The sequence below is a fragment of the Eumetopias jubatus genome, unplaced genomic scaffold (assembly GCF_037043125.1).
Source record: "Eumetopias jubatus isolate StellerSeaLion01/CBP00866 unplaced genomic scaffold, mEumJub1_p1.0 scaffold_2, whole genome shotgun sequence".
NCBI classification, from domain to species: Eukaryota; Metazoa; Chordata; class Mammalia; order Carnivora; family Otariidae; genus Eumetopias; species Eumetopias jubatus.
This window is the reverse complement of record NW_028274808.1, coordinates 36,513,512-36,530,232: the sequence shown is the minus strand read 5'-3', so window position 1 is coordinate 36,530,232 and position 16,721 is coordinate 36,513,512. Positions and strand designations below refer to the sequence as shown.

General features: G+C 35.8%; 1 protein-coding gene and 1 pseudogene across 1 annotated transcript in view; both read right to left on the bottom strand.

Annotated features, from left to right (window-relative positions):
* The window catches only part of ADAM2 (ADAM metallopeptidase domain 2), a 178,714-nt gene that overhangs the window by 58,184 nt on the left and 103,809 nt on the right, over window positions 1-16,721 (bottom strand). The window contains exons 13-14 of the mRNA XM_088021406.1: window positions 8,894-8,992; window positions 8,586-8,781 (exon numbers count right to left, since the gene is read on the bottom strand). Of these exons, the coding sequence (XP_087877532.1) occupies window positions 8,586-8,781; window positions 8,894-8,992 (295 nt within the window). The remainder of the gene's footprint in view (window positions 1-8,585; window positions 8,782-8,893; window positions 8,993-16,721) is intronic.
* LOC114224867 (U4 spliceosomal RNA) lies at window positions 13,371-13,439 on the bottom strand (annotated as a pseudogene).

Genomic DNA, 16,721 nt, shown 5'->3' with positions numbered 1-16,721 from the left:
TTGGGATACAGCAAAGGCAGTCCTGAGAGGAAAGTATATAGCGATACAAGCCTTTCTCAAGAAACAAGAAAGGTCTCAAATACACAACCTAACCCTACACCTAAAGGAGCTGGAGAAAGAACTGCAAATAAAGCCTAAACCCAGCAGGAGAAGAGAAATCATAAAGATCAGAGCAGAAATCAATGAACTAGAAACCAAAAGAACAGTAGAACAGATCAACGAAACTAGGAGCTGGTTCTTTGAAAGAATTAACAAGATTGATAAACCCCTGGCCAGACTGATCAAAAAGAAAAGAGAAATGACCCAAATCCACAAAATCATGAATGAAAGAGGAGAGATCACAACCAACACCAAAGAAATACAAACAATTATAAGAACATATTATGAGCAACTCTATGCCAGCAAATTAGATAACCTGGAAGAAATGGGTGCATTCCTAGAGATGTATCAACTACCAAAATTGAACCAGGAAGAAATAGAAAACCTGAACAGACCTATAACCACTAAGGAAATTGAAACAGTCATCAAAAATCTCCCAAGAAACAAAAGCCCAAGGCCAGATGGCTTCCCAGGGGAATTCTATCAGACATTTCAAGAAGAATTAATACCTATTCTCCTGAAACTGTTCCAAAAAATAGAAATGGAAGGGAAACTTCCAAACTCATTTTATGAGGCCAGCATTACCTTGATCCCAAAACCAGACAAAGACCCCATCAAAAAAGAGAATTACAGACCAATATCCTTGATGAACATGGATGCAAAAATTCTCACCAAAATACTAGCCAATAGGATCCAACAGTACATTAAAAGGATTATTCACCACGACCAAGTGGGATTTATCCCTGGGCTGCAAGGCTGGTTCAACATCCGCAAATCAATCAACGTGATACAATACATTAACAAAAGAAAGAACAAGAATCATATGATCCTCTCAATAGATGCAGAAAAAGCATTTGACAAAGTACAGCATCCTTTCTTGATCAAAACTCTTCAGAGTATAGGGATAGAGGGTACATACCTCAATATCATAAAAGCCATCTATGAAAAACCTACAGCGAATATCATCCTCAACGGGGAAGGGCTGAGAGCTTTTCCCCTAAGGTCAGGAACGCGGCAGGGATGTCCACTCTCACCACTGCTATTCAACATAGTATTAGAAGTCCTAGCCACAGCAATTAGACAACAAAAAGAAATCAAAGGCATCCAAATCGGCAAAGAGGAAGTCAAACTCTCACTCTTTGCAGATGATATGATACTGTATGTGGAAAACCCAAAAGACTCCACCCCAAAACTGCTAGAACTCATACAGGAATTCAGTAAAGTAGCAGGATATAAAATCAATGCACAGAAATCAGTGGCATTCCTATACACCAACAACAAGACAGAAGAGAGACAAATCAAGGAGTCGATCCCATTTACAATTGCACCCAAAACCATTAGATACCTAGGAATAAATCTAACCAAAGAGGCAAAGGATCTGTACTCAGAAAACTATAAAATACTCATGAAAGAAATTGAAGAAGACACAAAGAAATGGAAAAACGTTCCATGCTCATGGATTGGGAGAATCAACATTGTGAAGATGTCAATGCTACCTAGAGCAATCTACACATTCAATGCAATCCCCATCAAAATACCATCCACTTTTTTCAAAGAAATGGAACAAATAATCCTAAAATTTGTATGGAACCAGAAGAGACCCCGAATAGCCAGAGGAATACTGAAAAAGAAAAGCAAAGCTGGCGGCATCCCAATTCCGGACTTCCAGCTCTATTACAAAGCTGTCATCATCAAGACAGTATGGTACTGGCACAAAAACAGACACATCGATCAATGGAACAGAATCGAGAGCCCAGAAATGGACCCTCAACTCTATGGTCAACTTATCTTTGACAAAGCAGGAAAGAATGTCCAATGGAAAAGAGACAGTCTCTTCAACAAATGGTGTTGGGAAAATTGGACAGCCACATGCAGAAGAATGAAACTGGACCATTTCCTTACACCACACACAAAAATAGACTCCAAATGGTTGAAAGACCTAAATGTGAGACAGGAGTCCATCCAAATCCTAAAGGAGAACACAGGTAGCAACCTTTTCGACCTTAGCCGCAGCAACTTCTTCCTAGAAACATCGCCAAAGGCACGGGAAGCCAGGGCAAAAATGAACTATTGGGATTTCATCAAGATAAAAAGCTTTTGCACAGCAAAAGAAACAGTCCACAAAACCAAAAGACAACCGACAGAATGGGAGAAAATATTTGCAAATGACATATCAGATAAAGGGCTAGTATCCAAAATCTATAAAGAATTTATCAAACTCAACACCCAAAGAACAAATAATCCAATCAAGAAATGGGCAGAAGACATGAACAGACATTTCTCCAAAGAAGACATCCAAATGGCCAACAGGCACATGAAAAAGTGCTCAACATCGCTCGGCATCAGGGAAATCCAAATCAAAACCTCCATGAGATACCACCCCACACCCGTCAGAATGGCTAAAATTAACAAGTCAGGGAACGACAGATGTTGGCGGGGATGTGGAGAAAGGGGAACCCTCCTACACTGTTGGTGGGAATGCAAGCTGGTGCAACCCCTCTGGAAAACAGTATGGAGGTTCCTCAAACAGTTGAAATTAGAGCTACCGTTCGATCCAGCAATTGCACTACTGGGTATTTACCACAAAGATACAAATGTAGGGACCCGAAGGGGTACGTGTACCCCAATGTTTATAGCAGCAATGTCCACAATAGCCAAACTGTGGAAAGAGCCAAGATGCCCATCGACAGATGAATGGATAAAGAAGAAGTGGTATATATACACAATGGAATATTATGCAGCCATCAAAAGGAATGAGATCTTGCCATTTGCAACGACGTGGATGGAACTGGAGGGTGTTATGCTGAGTGAAATAAGTCAATCAGAGAAAGACATGTATCACATGACCTCACTGATATGAGGAATTCTTAATCTCAGGAAAGAAACTGAGTGTTACTGGAGTGGTTGGGGGTGGGAGGGATGGGGTGGCTGGGTGATAGACATTGGGGAGGGTATGTGCTACGGTGAGCGCTGTGAATTGTGCAAGACTGTTGAATCACAGTTCTGTACTTCTGAAACAAATAACGCAACATATTTTAAGAAAAAAGAAAAAGAAGAAGATAACAGGAGAGGAAGAAAAGGGGTATGTCAGAGGGGGAGACGAACCATGAGAGATGATGGACTCTGAAAAACAAACTGAGGGTTCTAGAGGGGAGGGGGGTAGGGGGATGGGTTAGCCTGGTGATGGGTATTGAGGAGGGCACGTTCTGCATGGAGCACTGGGTGTTATGAACAAACAATGAATCATGGAACACTGCACCAAAAACTAATGATGTAATATATGGTGATTAACATAACAATAAAAAAAATTAAAAAAAAAAAAAAAAGACAGTATGCTACTGACATAAGCATATACATGTGTAGATCAATGGAGTAGAATTGATGGTCCAGAAATAAGCCTTTACTTTTACAATCAAGTGATTTTTTTCAGCAGAGATGCCAAGTCAATTAATGGGGGAATAATCATCTTTTCAACAGTGATGCTGGGACAATTGGGTATCCACATGCTAAAGAATTAATTTGGAACCATTTTTCACACCATATACAAAATTAACTCAAAATGGATTTTAAACCCAAATTTAAGAGGAAAACATATAAAACTCCCAGAAAAAAAAAGGGTAGGGGAGTAAATCAGGACCTTGGATTAAGCAATGCTTTCTTGTTTATAACACCAAAATCACAAGCAGACACATACAAAAATAGATAATTTGAACCTCATCAGAATTAAAACTTTGCACTTCAAAGGTGGCTATCAGGAAAGTGATGACATAATCTACACAATGAAATAAAAGATTTGCAAAACATGAATTTAACAATAAACTGAATACAGATTATATAAAGAACTATTACAACTCAATAATAAAAAAGACAACCCAATTTAAAAAAAATAGCTGAAGGATGTAAATAGATATCTCTCCAAACAAGAAATACAATGGTCAATAAGCACATGAAAAGATGTTCATCATTAGTCTTCAGGTAAATGCAAATCAAAACCACAAGATACCACTTCACACTCATTAGGTCATCCACAGAATAACATGGATATCAATTCAACTAAAATTAATGTATGAGTTAATTTTTTAATTTGGTTCTTAAGTTTATATGGAAGAGAGCCATGTCAAGATGTATGAAGAAGATACAAAAGGCTAAGATGACTTATCTCTGAGATATTAAAATAATTATAAAGGGAGAGAAATTAAAATAGCATAAGATTGGCCAGGTAGAGAAAAATGACTGAGAGCATGAGAAACATTCACACTTTTAGGTTTAAAAACAACCAACCAGCCAGCTAAACAAACACTTAATTTTTAGCAGATACTGCATTGCAGTGCATCCAAGAGTATTAAGTTGGGGCAGTAAAGATGATCATCAATATGTTATAATATTAAAATGTATATATGTCAAACAACACACACACAATCACATACATCTTCTCCCTCCCACCCCTAGTGTCAGGCAACTATTAATTTACTTTCTGTCTTTATACATTTGCCTGTTTTGTAAGCTAAATATGAATGGAATCAGAATCTGTGGTCTTTTGTGACTGGCTTTCTTAACTTAGCATAGGTTTTCAAAATTTATTCACATTTAGCAAAAATCATGACTTCATTCATTTTTATTAACTAAATAATCTGCATTTTGTTCACTCATGCATCAGTTGATGGACATTTGGGTTGTTTCTACATTTTGGCTATTATGAATAATGGTATGATGAACATTTGTATTTAAGGTTTTGTGGGGACATGTTTTCAGTTCTCTTAGGTATATATACCAAGGGTTAAACTGCTATGTTCAACATTTTGAGGAACTTCCAAATTGCTTTCTAAAGCAGTTGTACCATTTTATATCTAGCAAGACACGAGTTCAGATCTTGCCATATCCTCACAAAAATTGCTATTGTCTTTTAATTATAGCTATCCTAGTGAATGTGAACAAGTATCATGTTGTGGTCTTAATTTGCATTCCCTTAATGCCCAATGATGTTGAGCATCTTTCATGTGATTTGCCATTCTCTATGTCTTTTTTTTTTCAGAAATGCCTACTCATTTTTTCCTTTTTGTTAAACTACATTATCTTTTTATTGTTGAGTTGAATGTTTCTTATGTATTCTGTATATGTCCATTATTAAAAATATGAGTTTGCAAATATATTCTCCCATTCCTTGAGCTATCTTTTTACTTTTTTTGGTGATTTTCTTTGAAGAACAAAAGTTCTTTAAATTTTTGAAGTCCAGACGATTCCTTTTTCTTTTATCACCTATGCTTTGGGTATCTTATCTAAGAGAACATTGCCTAATCCAAGGTCACTTAAGATTTATGCCTATGTTTTCCTCTAAAAGTTTTACAGTTTTAGATCTTTTTGTAGTAGTTTTGCTAGGATGTCTTTATGTGTTTTTTTCTTTAAAGACATTCTTCTTGGGACACCTGAGTGGCTCAGTCAGTTAAGCGGCTGCCTTTGGCTCAGGTCATGATCCCAGGGTACTGGGATCGAGTCCCCCATCGGGCTCCTTGCTATGCGAGGAGCCTGCTTCTCCCTCTGCCTGCCACTCCCCCTGCTTCTGCTTGCTCTCTGTCTTTCCCTCTCTCTCTCTCTGACAAATAAATAAATAAAATCTTTAGGATAAAAAAAAGACATTCTTAAGATTCTTAGAGCCTCTTGAATTTGTGGGATTAACTTTCATTTCAAAAAGTATTGGTTCTTATCTCTTTAAATATTGCTACTTTCCATTCTCTATTTTATCTTTTTAATGACTCTTTCCTGAGTTAGGCAGATTGAGTGAGGTAGTGATCACTGAAATCTAATCAGGCAATGAAATGGGCCAGGGCTGATGTACAGTCTTATTCTGGATCTGCCTCATTATCTTGGGTGTGACCCTTGTAAGCTACTGATTGATAGCCTTGTCAATATTTGTTTTCACTGTAAGTCTGCCTGAGATAAATTCTTGCGATTTAGAGAATCTCAGAACAGCTTCCTAGCCTCCTAACATAGGCACTTCAAAATGTAGTGAAATCTTTTAGAAGATTAAGGTTTTCTGGTGGCAAGCTTCTTCTACCATTTGGTCTTTGATTACCTTGTGACTATAGGGAAATTCATAATGCCTTTTTAATGTTTTTAACCTAATTGACCAAATTGCTGAGCAGCTTCAGAGCTCCAAAAATGCCTCATGGAAAAAATTTTCTATGGTTTTGACGGTCCCCTTAAATTTCAACTGCTAAATTTTTCTATTTTTTTTTTCTAATAGAAGATATCTGCCTAATCCAAGCCTGATCTTCAACTTCAAGATTCCAAATGTCTCTAGGAAAAAAACTGGCTAACAGTGGTCCCCTAAAATATGCAAACTTTCTCTCCTGTCATAATTTAAACAATTAGCTGTTTTTGGTTTCATTATAGTCTAGTACCTTTTAAAATATCATCAATAAAATGTATCTTAATTTTTCCAATTATTTTCTCACTACTTGCTGCATCCTTTCCCTAAACCTAATATTTAATACAGGTTTTATATTTAATGTAATTGCAAAATATTTAAATGTAAATAAGCTGTCTTAGAATTTATTGTCCTAGTCTATGTCCTTTTTTTAACTTTGTTCTTGTCTTCTTTGGAATTAATCAAGTATTGTTATTGTTTTTGTTTTTCTCCTTTATGAGCTTATAGTTTCACATTATTTTATTATTTTTTTGTAGCTGTCTTAAATTATAAAATGAATACTTGACTTCTGCCAATTTTTATTTTTGCTTTTGGCTACATTTTATTGGAATGATTGAGTTTTGTTTCAGGCTTGTTTGGTTTTTTTCTTGGTGAAACTATTTTTTTCTATTTTTATTCATCTAGGGATTAACATTTTAACATATTAATAACTCCATTTCATACTATTCTTTATATTTTAAAACGTATATTTTAAGAGATATATATCTTAGTCAATCTTTTGCTAATTTCTGTGAAAATTAGCTATTTTCTAGAATTTCATAGAAATTTTGCTAATTTCTATGATGATTATTTCTTCTTGCTTAATTCTTCTATCTCCTGGTTTAGTCTCCCTTCTTTTGGACATCATTCACAACCAATTCTTACAGAAATAAATTTGAAAAGCAAATTATAGGAGTTCAAATGTATGCTTTCATATACTTTTTTTTTTTTTTGGCATCTACCTATTTAACGCTGGGTGAAATTTGCAATTCTACCTGCTAGCTTAAACAGAAGTTCTACCTTTCCAATGATCTAACCAATATGCTTATTTTTACATTTTAACCAGTATACCTTTAAAATCAAGATTTTCTTTTCCTTTCTCTTTCTCTTTCTTTCCCTTTCTCTATTTATCTATATATATGTATAGATATAGATAGGTAGATGATGTAGATGAAAAGATAGAGATGATATAGATAAAAGATAGGTAAAGATAGATGATAGAGAGATGATAGATGATAGATGATAGATGATTGATAGATAGATGATAGATGATATAGATAGATAGATGATAGATAATGGATAGATAGATAGATAGACAGACAGATAGATAGATAGATGATAGATAGATAGATAGATGATAGATAGATAGATAATAAAGAGATAGAGAGATGGAGAGATAGAGATACCTTTCTTCAAAATTTCCTTTGTGGTTCAAATCACCCAGTTCCTTGGGAGAGCACTTTACCATTTTTATAAGTTTCTTTCCTTGTATCTTTGTGTTGCCTTTCTTGGAACCAGTAGTTATTGTATGTTTATTTTGGGAGTGGATAATCACTTTGCAAGACCTTTTTACACAGAAATTAGAGTAGGCATTTACCTGTTACCATTGAGAAAAGGTTGACCCACCTGGCTATTTACATGAGTATCCTGCATATTTTCCCTGTCAATTGTTCTTGCTTCTTCTGATATAGACATGACATGCTGCTGCCACTGCTGTTGTCTCCATTTTCTTCAGCAAATGATTCTGTGTATATTTTGTACCATGGTTTTCCTTTTTGTTTTCAACCTCGGTGCACATCATCTTTCAATGGTTTCAGAGTTACTGGATCTTCATGACCCCTTTTTGGGATTTTCATAAGCTATTCTTGTAGTTCCTAGGTGTGAATGCATGTATCTGGCCATGTGTATCTGCATGTGTGATTTAAATTGTACTCATATGCCAACTTTGGCCTTTAATGTTCATAGCCATATGTATTTATTTTATATTTACTAAGAAAACTGTGGATATGGAGTGAAAGAGGGAAGTGTAACTTATGCTCAGTCTGCTTTCTTTCTTCTCAAATGAAGATCCCATGGACTTTGAATGTTTCCCTTTATTATTTTGTGGAAACAATTCATAACTTTAATTCCAGACAACTTATCTGATTTTTTTCTTACAGTATTCCTTATCTCTTTCTGTAATCCTTTAAAATATTTATACTAAAAAATCCCATTATTTTTTTAAATCACAATTATGTATCAATATCTATTTTTTTAGTTTCCAGAAAAATACATATATAAGAAATCAAATTATAATAAATACCTTCACCAAATACATCTGTACATTGTTTTATCCCACTTATACAACTTCCATTCAGACAGAGCCATTGATTCTCTCCACATGGATGCCCATTCTGAACAAAAAAGTTATCTTGACATGTTGCAGATGATCCATTGCAATATTCAGGGAGATCACATTCATCAGTGGGAGGCCTACATATTTCTCCTTTTGCTGAATACTGATGGGATGAAGTAAATGACATTGAATAAAGCAGAATGTGAATGTATAAATATTATAAAAAAGATGACTTTGTTCATGTAGGTAATATAGAAAATTAAGAAGGCTCTTACTTGACAATCTGTACAGCATTTACCAGTATCACAAATTGAGCCAGGTTTTAGCGCGCATGTGGCAGGATTACAGCATGAATTTGACTTAGCATCACAATCCTGAAAGGCAAATCAAATGCTCTGAAGTATCTTCCAACTTTTACTTGCATTAGATAGATATTTTAATGATAAGAGTATATTATATAATATACAGATAGATGCTTAATTCACATGGCAAACATAAAAAGTAAAGCCACTTATTCATTTACATAACAGATATTTATGTTTATTTATATATAAATAAATTTATATTTATATAAATATTTATAAAAATAAAATATAAATATCTTATATTTATATTTATGAGTTACAACTCTATGCTGTACTGTATATCCCTAGAGTAGGTTTGATTATATTGGTAGTAGGATTTTCTGAAACCCTGGAGTCCACCAAAGGCAAGACATCAAGCTCTCTGGTGCTTGTAGACAAAGAGATAGTTAAATACAAGACATAAAATAAACAGAAACTATGATTTATCAGTTTCATTATAGTGGCTAATTCCTAATCAACTCTTATGAATCTATTATGTTTTAATAAGTCTGTAACATTTATAGGATGTCCAAAGTTTACTTTACTTTTAATTCTCTAAAGACAAAGAGCTAGAAAATAATATTTCTAAACATGATGGAAATTATCACCTTTATATCTTTATCTATATCTTATTATGCCTTGGTTAATGCTATGATCCCATCCATGACCAGTGATTTTGTTTTTAAAAATTCAATTATTATGCTTAATAAAAGCAACAGATAAGAAAAGAGAAGTCTATAGAAACAATGCTTACACACACACACACACACACACACACACACACTTACTTTTTAAATTCCCCAGGATTTGGAATAGGGTTAATTGGACAAAATTCTCAGTAAGTTACACAAAAATAAATCATGAATTTCACTAATTTTAATATGAATTATAGCATAATACTTACTAGGGTAAACTAAATTTGCAGTATTTTCCAGAACTATTCTACCTAATCAATGTCATTGTTATTGCTATCTATATGGGATTCCAAAGAAGAAAGTTATATCACAGGGACTGGCTCAATTATATGATAGTTAATAGAGCTAACATACACAACTGTGAATTTTTACTAGAAATTTTCAGAGTTTCCATTTAGACCCAAATAAGAAAAGACAAGTTGTTACTGAGAAATAATTTCTTAAAAACAAATCATCCAACTAGGTATCTAAAAGCTCACTTTCATATTGGGGCAGGAACACATGTATGACTTTAGCTACTACTGTAGGGAACACTGAAGTCCTTTCTTCTCTTGATTTTCTCACATCCATATGCCCATTATAAGTCTCAGGATCTCTCTGCCTTATTGCATTCCTTTTATCTCAACTCTTCCACCTCCCTCTAATCCAGCAGCTTTATATAAAACTTTTGTGGGTTAGAAAATATGCTTTTATTGATTATGTGTGGTCCAAGTATTTTTTACTTAAATACTGAACTGTATTAAAATAGTCAAAGCCACAAATATACCTCATTTTCTTGTCGACTTGTGAAAACTTTATATATTTATTTTCCTGAATGCCAGCAGAACTTAGGATTGGAAGAAATATGGGCATACCTTATTTTATTGTGCTTCACTTCATTGCATTTTGCAGATATTACATTTTGTACAAATTGAAGGTGGCAACCCTACGTTAAGCAAATCTAACAGTGTCATTTTTCAAACAGTCTCTGTGTCACATTTTGGTAATTCTTGAAGTATTTCAAACTTTTTCATCATTATTCTATTTGTTATGGTGATCTGTTTTCAGCGATTTTTGATGTTATTATTGCAATTTTGGGGATTGTCATGAACCATGCCCATATAAGACAATAAACTTAATTGTGTATGCTCTGACTGTTCCACTGTTGAGTTGTTCCTCTCTCTCCCTCTTCTCAGGCCTCCTTATTCCCTAAGACACAACAACATTGAAATAAGGCCAATTAATAACCCTAAAATGACCTCTAAGTATTCAAGTTAAAGGAACAGTTTCATGTTTCTCACTTTAAGTCAAAAGCTAGAAATTATTAAACTTAATGAGGAAAGCATGTTGAAAGCTGAGACAGACCAAACGCCAGGACTCTTACACCAAAAAGTTAGCCAAGTTTTGAATGCAAAGGAAAAGTTCTTGAAGGAAATTAAAAATACTGCTCAGTGACAGCTGAATGATAAGAAAGCAAAATGGCCTTATTGAGGATGTGGAGAAAGATTTAGTGGTCTGGATAGAAGATCAAACCAATCATAACATTCCCTTAAGCCAAAGCCTCATCCAGAGCAAAGCCCTAATTCTTTTCAATTCTATGAAGGTTGAGAGAGGTGAGGAGGCTGCAGAAGACCCTGCAGCTGGCAGAGGCTGGTTCATGAGGGTTAAAGAAAGAAGCTATATCCACCACATAAGAAAGCATAGTTAAGTAACAAGTGTTGATGTAGAAGCTGTAACAAGTTATCTAGAATATAGACTAAGATAATTAATGAAGGTGGCTACACTAAACAACAGGTTTTCAACGTAGATAAAACACCCTTCCATTGAAAGATGTTACCTAGCACTTTCATAGGTAGGGCAAAGAAGGTAATGTCTGGATTCAAAGTTTCAAAGGACAGGCTAACTCTCTTGTTGGGGATTAATGCAGTTGGTCACTTTTAGTTGAAGTTAATACCAATTTTCCATTTCAAAAATTCTAGGGCCCTTAAAAATTGTGCCAAATCTATTCTGCCTGAGCCCTATAAATGCAAAGTCTGGATGACAGCACATCTGTTTACAACAAAGATTAGTTAATATATTTTTTAATTTTTTATTGTTATGTTAATCACCATACATTACATCATTAGTTTTTGATGCAGTGTTCCATGATTCATTGTTTGTGTATAACACCCAGCGCTCCATGCCCATCACCAGGCTAACCCATCCCCCCACCCCCTCCCCTCTAGAACCCTCAGTTTGTTTTTCAGAGTCCATCGTCTCTCATGGTTCATGTCCCCCTCCGATTTCTCCCCTTTCATTCTTCCCCTCCTCTTATCTTCTTCTTCTTTTTTTTTAACATATAATGTATTATTTGTTTCAGAAGTACAGATCTGTGATTCAAACAGTCTTGCACAATCCACAACACTCACCACAGCACATACCCTCACCAATGTCTATCACCCAGCCACCCCAATCCTCCCACCCCTGCCCCCACTCCAACAACCCTCAGTTCGTTTCCTGAGATTAAGAATTCCTCATATCAGTGAGGTCATATGATATATGCCTTTGACTGATTGACTTACTTCGCTCAGTAAAATATCCTCCAGTTCCATCCACGTCGTTGCAAATGGCAAGATCTCATTCCTTTCGATGGCTGCATAATATTCCATTGTATATATATATACCACTTCTTCTTTATCCATTCATCTGTTGATGGACATCTTGGCTCTTTCACAGTTTGGCTATTGTGGACATTGCTGCTATCAGGTGCATGTAAAACTTCAGATCCCTACATTTGTATCTTTGGGGTAAATACACAGTACTACAGTAGCTGGATTGTATGATATCTCTATTTTCAACTTTTTGGGGACCCTCCATACTGTTTTCCAGAGTGGTTGCACCAGCTTGCATTCCCACCAACAGTGTAAGAGGGCTCCCCTTTCTCCGCATCCCCGCCAACATCTGTTCTTTCCTGACTTGTTAATTTTAGCCATTCTGACACTTGTGAGGTGATATCTCATTGAGGTTTTGATTTGGATTTCCCTGATACCAAGCAATGTTGAGCACTTTTTCAGGTGTCTGTTGGCTGTTTGGATGTCTTCTTTGGAAAAATCTCTGTTCATGTCTTCTGTCCATTTCTTGATTGGATTATTTGTTCTTTGGGTGTTGAGTTTCATAAGTTCTTTATAGATTTTGGCTACTAGCCCTTTAACTGATATGTCATTTGCAAATATCTTCTCCCATTCTGTTGGTTGTCTTTTGGTTTTGTGGACTGTTTTTTTTGCTGAGCCAAAGCTTTTTATCTTGATGAAATCTCAATAGTTCATTTTTGCCCTTGCTTCCCTTGCCTTTGGTGATGTTTCTAGGAAGAAGTTGCTGTGGCTGAGGTCAAAGAGGTTGCTGCCTGTGTTCTCCTTTAGGATTTTGATGGACTCCTGTCTCACATTGAGGTCTTTCAACCATTTTGAGTCTATTTATGTGTGTGGTGTAAGGAAATGGTCCAGTTTCATTTTCTGCATGTTGCTGTCCAATTTTCCCAACACCATTTGTTGAAGAGACTCTTTTTTCCATTGGACATTCTTTCCTGCTTTGTCAAAGATTAATTGACCATAGAGTTGAGGGTCCATTTCTAGGCTCTCTATTGTGTTCCATTGATCAATGTGTCTGTTTTTGTGCAGTACCATACTGTCTTGATGATGACAGCTTTGTAATAGAGCTGGAAGTCCGGGATTGTAATGCCACCAGCTTTACTTTCCTTTTTCAATTAGCAATAATCGTGCCTCGGATAAACCTCATTGGCTACGATACTGCCACCGCGCAAAGTTTTTTGCTTTTCTTTTTCAACATTCCTCTGGCTATTCAGGGTCTTTTCTGCTTCCATACAAATTTTAGGATTATTTGTTCCATTTCTTTGAAAAAAGTTCATGGTATTTTGATAGGGATTGCATTGAATGTGTAGATTGCTCTAGGTAGCATTGACATCTTCACAATATTCTTCCAATCCATGAGCATGGAACGTTTTTCCATTTCTTTGTGTCTTCCTCAATTTCTTTCATGAGTATTTTATAGTTTTCTGAGTACAAATCCTTTGTCCCTTTGGTTAGATTTATTCCTAGATATCTTATGGTTTTGGGTGCAATTGTAAATGGTTTCAACTCATTAATTTCTCTCTCTTCTGTCTTGTTGTTGGTGTATAGGAATGCCACTGATTTCTGTGCATTGATTTTCTATCCTGCCACTTTACTGAATTCCTGTATGAATTCTAGCAGTTTTGGGGTGGAGTCTTTTGGGTTTTCCACATAAAGTATCATACCATCTGCAAACAGTGAGAGTTTGACTTCTTCTTTGCCGATTTGGATGCCTTTTATTTCTTTTTGTTGTCTGATTGCTGTGTCTAGGACTTCTAATACTATGTTGAATAGCAGTGGTGATAGTGGACATCCCTGCCACGTTCCTGACCTTATGGGGGAAGCTCTCAGTTTTTCCCCATTGAGAATGATATTCACTGTGGGTTTTTCATAGATGGCTTTTCTGATATTGAGGTGTGTACCATCTATCCCTATACTCTGAAGAGTTCTGATCAAGAAAGGATGCTGTACTTTGTCAAATGCTTTTTCTGCTTCTATTGAGAGGATCATATGGTTCCTGTTCTTTTGTTAATGTATTGTATCGTGTTGATTGATTTACAGATGTTGAACCAACCTTGTAACCCAGGGATAAATCCCACTTGGTCATGGAGAATAATCCTTTTAATGCGGTGTTGGATCCTATTGGCTAGTATTTTGGTGAGAATTTTTGCATCCGTGTTCATCAGGGATATTGGTCTGTAATTCTCCTTTTTGATGGGGTCTTTGTCTGGTTTGGGGATCAAGGTAATGGTGGCCTCATAAAACGAGTTTGGAAGTTTTCCTTCCATTTCTATTTTTTGGATCAGTTTCAGAAAAATAGGTATTAATTCTTCTTTAAATGTTTGGTAGAATTCCCCTGGGAAGCCATCTGGCCCTGGGCTTTTGTGTGTTGGGAGATTTTAGATGACTCTGCTTCAATTTCCTTTTTGGTTATAGGTCTGTTTAGGTTTTGTGTTTCTTCCTGGTTTAGTTTTGGTAGTTGATATATCTCTAGGAATGCACCCATTTCTTCTGGGTTATCTAATTTGCTGGCATAGAGTTGTTCATAATATGTTCTTAAAATTGTTTGTATTTCTTTGGTGTTGGTTGTGATCTCTCCTCTTTCATTCATGATTTTATTGATTTGGGTCATTTCTCTTTTCTTTTTGATAATTCTGGCCAGGGGTTTATCAATCTTGTTAATTCTTTCAAAGAACCAGCTCCTAGTTTCGTTGATCAGTTCTACTGTTCTTTTGGTTTCTATTTCATTGATTTCTGCTCTGATCTTTGTTATTTCTCTTCTCCTGCTGAGTTTAGACTTTATTTGCTATTCTTTCTCCAGCTCCTTCAGGTGTAGGGTTAGGTTGTGTATTTAAGAACTTTCTTGTTTCTTGAGAAAGGCTTGTATTGTTATATACTTTCCTCTTAGGACTGCCCTTTCAGTATCCCAAAGATTTTAAACAGTTGTTGTTTCATCTTCATTGGTTTCCATGAATTTTTTTAATTCTTCTTTAATTTCCTGGTTGACCCATTCATTCTTTAGTAGGATGCTCTTTAGCCTCCATGTATTTGAGTTCTTTCTGACTTTCCTCTTGTGATTGAGTTCTAGTTTCAAAGCATCATGGTCTGATAATGTGCAGAGAATGATCCCAATCTTTTGGTACTGGTTGAGACCTGATTTGTGACCATGATGTGATCTACTCTGGAGAACGTTCCACAGCACTAGAGAAGAAAGTGTATTCTGTTGTTTTAGGATGGAATGCTCTAATATATCTGTGAAGTTCATTTGGTCCAGTGTGTCATTTAAAGTCTTTTATTTCCTTATTGATCTTTTGCTTAGATGATCTGTCCATTTCAGTGAGGGGGATGTTAAAGTCCCCCACTATTATTGTATTGTTGTTGATGTGTTTCTTTGCTTTTGTTATTAATTGCCTTATACAATTGGCTGCTCCCATGTTAGAGGAATAGATATTTACAATTGTTAGATCTTTTTGTTGGATAAACCCTTTTAGTAGGATATAGTGTCCTTCCTCATCTCTTATTACAGTCTTTGGTTTAAAATCTAATTTGTCTGATATAAGGATTGCCACCCCAGCTTTCTTTTGATGTCCATTAGTATGGTAAATGGTTTTCCATCCCCTCACTTTCAATCTGGGGGTGTCTTTGGTTCTAAAATGAGTCTCTTGTTGACAGCTTATTGATGAGTCTTGTTTTTTTATCCAATCTGATAGCCTGTGTCTTTTGACTGGGGCATTTAGCCCATTTACATTCAGGGTAACTATTGAAAGATATGATTTTAGTGCCATTATATTGCCTGTAAGGTGACTGTTAGCGTATATTGTCTGTGTTCCTTTCTGGTCTATGTTGTTTTTAGGCTCTCTCTTTGCTTAGAGGACCTCTTTCAATATTTCTTGTAGGGCTGGTTTCATGTTTGCAAATTCTGAAGATATCACGCCAATCCTTTCTGGCCTGCCAGGTCTCTGTGGATAGGTCTGTTGCCAATCTAATGTTTCTACCATTGTAGGTTACAGATCTCTTCTCCCAAGCTGCTTTCAGGATTTTCTCTTTGTTTCTGAGACTCATAAGTTTTACTATTAGATGTCGGGGTGTTGACCTATTTTTATTGATTTTGAGAGGCATTCTCTGTGCCTCCTGGATTTTGATGCCTGTTTCCTTCCCCAAATTAGGCAAGTTCTCTGCTATAATTTGCTCCAATATACCTTCTGCCCCCCTCTCTCTTTCTTCTTCTTCTGGGATCCCAATTATTTTAATGTTGTTTCATTATGGTGTTGCTTCTCTCTCAAATTCTGCCTTCATGATCCTGTAGTTGTTTATCTCTCTTTTTAGCAGCTTCTTTATTTTCCATCATTTGGTCTTCTACATCACTAATTCTCTCTTCTGTCTCATTTATCCTGGCAGTTAGCGACCCCATTTTTGATTGCACCTCATTAATAATCTTTTTGATTTTGACTTGGTTAGATTTTAGTTCTTTTATTTCTC